Here is a 3,653-nt window from a genome sequence, read left to right as displayed (position 1 = left end):
TTTGCGGCGTCTCTTACCAATTAATGTTTATATACCAACAGCTCCAATTTGAAAGCTCTATGAGAAATTAGTAGGTTTAGAACAGAATACTTAGGTTCTAATCATGCCATCAAACGTTAGTACATTCATGAAAATATTCGCATTCCTCATAAGAAAGAACTTACGCTTTGAGTATACCTCGTATAAAACCGTGTTTACTTATGTAGAATTGTTTGGTGCTCAAAGTTGACATACCAAAGAACTTCAGTCTATTCAGGATATGAACAGCTTTCCCCTTTTCCTTGTGTTGATGGACTACTAAGTTTTATACATATAGCCTCATCCATTTCCCTAAGACTTTCCTCTCATTTTTTCTAGAAAAATGACGTCTTTTGGAGAGCAGTCCATCTAGTCCAGAGGCCGATTGAGAATTCGAAATAATGTTTATGTATCTGTACTAAATACATAAATTTTTTTTACTTCAAGCATCACTGTGTAGATCATCAGACCATTTGTAACAACTGTCCAATTGTGTCAGGACTTTGTGCCACTATGTTCACATGGAACTACATCCTAGCAAGCTATCTCTGCATCGAATGTTCTGTTGGCTTTTTGTATACATACCTTCAACAAGCAGTGGAACGAATAATTGAAATAAATAGAAAGCTTTCAATATGAGTTAAATACTACAATAGTAAGTGCCATTTATTTGCAGAATTATTCAAACCTCTTCGTTCTTGATTAAAATTTTTGCATGTTTTACGACTTCAAAGTTTTTCTAAAAATCTCAAAACGTAGAGCAGACATCGACGCGCCATAATTCGCTTCTGTCTCTGCATGTAATGCCGCAAGTTCTCCAAAGCGAATACACATGAAGCACTTAGCAGTCCTGCGGACCACACAATCCAAGCGAATTGAAAATATTCCCAATTCAATGGTCGCTTCAGTGGCAATATTTTTTTACGATTCTGTAATATACCCGCATGAAATCCATCAGTTTTGGCGCTCTGCATCCACTTAACTGTCAAACCTGCCGCCTCTGCGCGCAAAATGAACCGATTCACTATATGCTCGAAGGGGGAGCGGTTGGGTAGCAAAAATCCGAAAGGCAATGTGGTTATACTTTCTGCACACTCATGCAAGGGCTTACGGTCCATATGCTTCTGCTGCTCTAACGTAAAGTCCACCACATCTGCACATGCAGCATAAGCGTCCGGCCGAAATGCGAATAACTCATTTCTCAATTCGATGGCATCACGTGGTTTCAACAGCCGCCCGAAGTCTCTAGGCAAACTGCTACTGTTGCGTAAGAACTCCACTTCGTTCGTATTCGTATTTATGCTAACATTGTGTCTCATTAGTGCCGTCAATGTGTCCAATTGTGGACGAAATACTGCCGTGGCCAGAAAGCTGGTAAGTGAAGCCTGGTAAAGATTAGTGAGTATGAAACCTAGAACGGCAGTAAGCAAATGAGTAACTGCGTTGTGCCAGTGAAAGCGTTTGCGTTCGCTCGGCATGTTGATAGGTAGGAAGAGTAGCAGCCGCCACACTTCAAGGCAACCACGTCCAAAGCTCGGTCGCATGTGTGGATGTCTATAGGCATTTATGCGGTCCGACAAACGGCGCATAAAACTCAAATAGAAGAGACCGAGTAGAAAGCAGAACCACGTGTGTGTCTGAAAGGGGCGCACAAAGTAACGAAAACGCTCTATTTCGCCGCTAGATGGTAGCAAAACAGTAAACTGCTGCATACATATCGGATAGCTCAAACGCACACCCGGATAGAAGAAGTACGGATTCATCGACATATCCAAGCTACCGCGGCGAATCTGATCAACGATACTCATAATATTGGAGCGACTCGAATTGTCTAACGCCACCAAATCCAGCGTAGCATTGTGAGTCTTGACGAGCGCCATTAGCATTTGTGCTGCATACCCAACTATTTGGAACTTGTTTTGTGTCGTTTTTAGTTGAAAAACACGCGGCGGATCGTAGAGATAAGTAGTGCGAATGCTGCTTCGATGGAAATTCTTCAATTTATCGCTGAACCACACCGCTTGCACGGGCATCTGTCGCATGCGAAATTGCGGAAATCGTTCATAACCATAGACGGCGAATGATGTTTTGTGTCCGCCGCCCGTTGCGTTGTCCACTAATACCAGCGCATTGATAAACCCATTGCGCCAACACCACTCAAAGTGCTCGCTTACCTGATCGACATGTACCTGACGACGTGTCACGTGCCGTGGCACCACAAACAATCCACGCACACGACTCTGTATATTGTTCAGCACATCGTTCATGCGTTGCCACATGGGATTACGCGTCAAATGGCCGACTGCAATATAAAATATGTTGCTGCTAAATTTGTCTGCCACCACAGCACCGCCCAGTGGGTCATTGCATCCAGGAGACATCACAAATTTCGGCGTTGTATTGCCGGCAGTTATGTAAGGTTCAATGTCGCTGATAGCGCCGAAGTAGGCGATCGATAGTATGGCGCGTTGTGCATGTACAGTTGCAATTACTCGGTCGATTGCATCGCGACGATGAAGCTGCGTCACCTCTTCGACGGAGTAATTCGTTACTAGTTCCAGAAGCGCACTGGAAACGTGTGCTTTAAACCAAAGCATTACTTTATCTGCGTTCAGCACCAATGACAAAATTGAAATAGTAATAAGTACTCGGGAGCTGCTTTAGCCAACACTCAGCGATTTACACACAAATACCAGCAAATTGTAATTGTTAAGAAAATATTTGCTTTACTCGCAATATTCCATTAAAAATTGTTTGTCTGTGACTTTAGAGGATTTCTAATACCCCTCAGCGTATAAAAGAGATGTCTTCGATACCAAGTCTTTGGTCCCAGTTGAAGCATGAAGTAAATAAAACGATTTCATTTCAATTCATTCAAGTTTTTTGGACAATGTCGTAAATTTTCCTCAAAATTTGTTTATCTATAAATATATATATATATATATAATTGGCGCGTACACCCTTCTTGGGTGTTTGGCCGAGCTCCTCCTCCTATTTATGGCGTGCGTCTTGATGTTGTTCCACACATGGAGGGACATACAGTTTCAAGCCGATTCCGAACGGCAGATATTTTTTATGAGGCAGAAATACACTCGGAGGTTTGCCATTGACTGCCGAAGGGCGACCACTATCATAAAAAGGTTTTTCTTAATTTGGTCTTTCACCGAGATTCGAACCTACATTCTCTCTGAATTCCGAGTGGTCGTCTTCAAAATTAAGAGTGTTCGGCATAATCATCTTAGGCAAGCAGGTACCTGCCTAAGCAAGCTCGTCAACTCTCTCATTTCCCTCTATTCCGTTGTACCCTGGTGTATGTAACCCAGTTAATTGTGATTTATCTTTCCTCACAGAGCTCATCCAGTTTGGGTCTTCAGAGTTGCAGGCTTTCCAAGCTATGCATTACAACCATTATTGCCTTAATAGCAGCTTGACTAGCGATGAAGATGTTTGTGCCAGTGTCGCCTTGAAATATGCTACAGTGATTACAAAGCCTGAAAGATGGCCCTACTCCTTCCGACATTTTGGATCCATCTGTAAAGAAATACTATGCGTGGTAATCGGATTCTAAACCCCTCTACCAGTCATTCTGTTCTATTTCACAAACGGGCCTCATGCCGTAGTCTGACTTTCCGTTT

At 42.6% G+C, this 3,653-nt stretch overlaps 1 protein-coding gene across 1 annotated transcript; it reads right to left on the bottom strand.

Annotated features, from left to right (window-relative positions):
• Positions 1 to 746: 746 nt before the first annotated feature.
• LOC129237362 (uncharacterized) lies at positions 747 to 2,615 on the bottom strand. Its single transcript, XM_054872051.1, has one exon. It carries the CDS (start codon positions 2,613 to 2,615, stop codon positions 747 to 749), a length of 1,869 nt encoding a protein of 622 aa, XP_054728026.1.
• Positions 2,616 to 3,653: the final 1,038 nt, after the last annotated feature.

This window comes from Anastrepha obliqua, chromosome 2, assembly GCF_027943255.1.
Source record: "Anastrepha obliqua isolate idAnaObli1 chromosome 2, idAnaObli1_1.0, whole genome shotgun sequence".
NCBI classification, from domain to species: domain Eukaryota; kingdom Metazoa; phylum Arthropoda; class Insecta; order Diptera; family Tephritidae; genus Anastrepha; species Anastrepha obliqua.
Note: the sequence above shows the minus strand (reverse complement) of the source record. Positions and strands in the feature narration are given on the sequence as shown.

Bases quoted from the DNA above. Each gene is read 5' to 3' on its own strand.
- LOC129237362 (XM_054872051.1), bottom strand. From the start codon at position 2,615: ATGCTTTGGTTTAAAGCACACGTTTCCAGTGCGCTTCTGGAACTAGTA.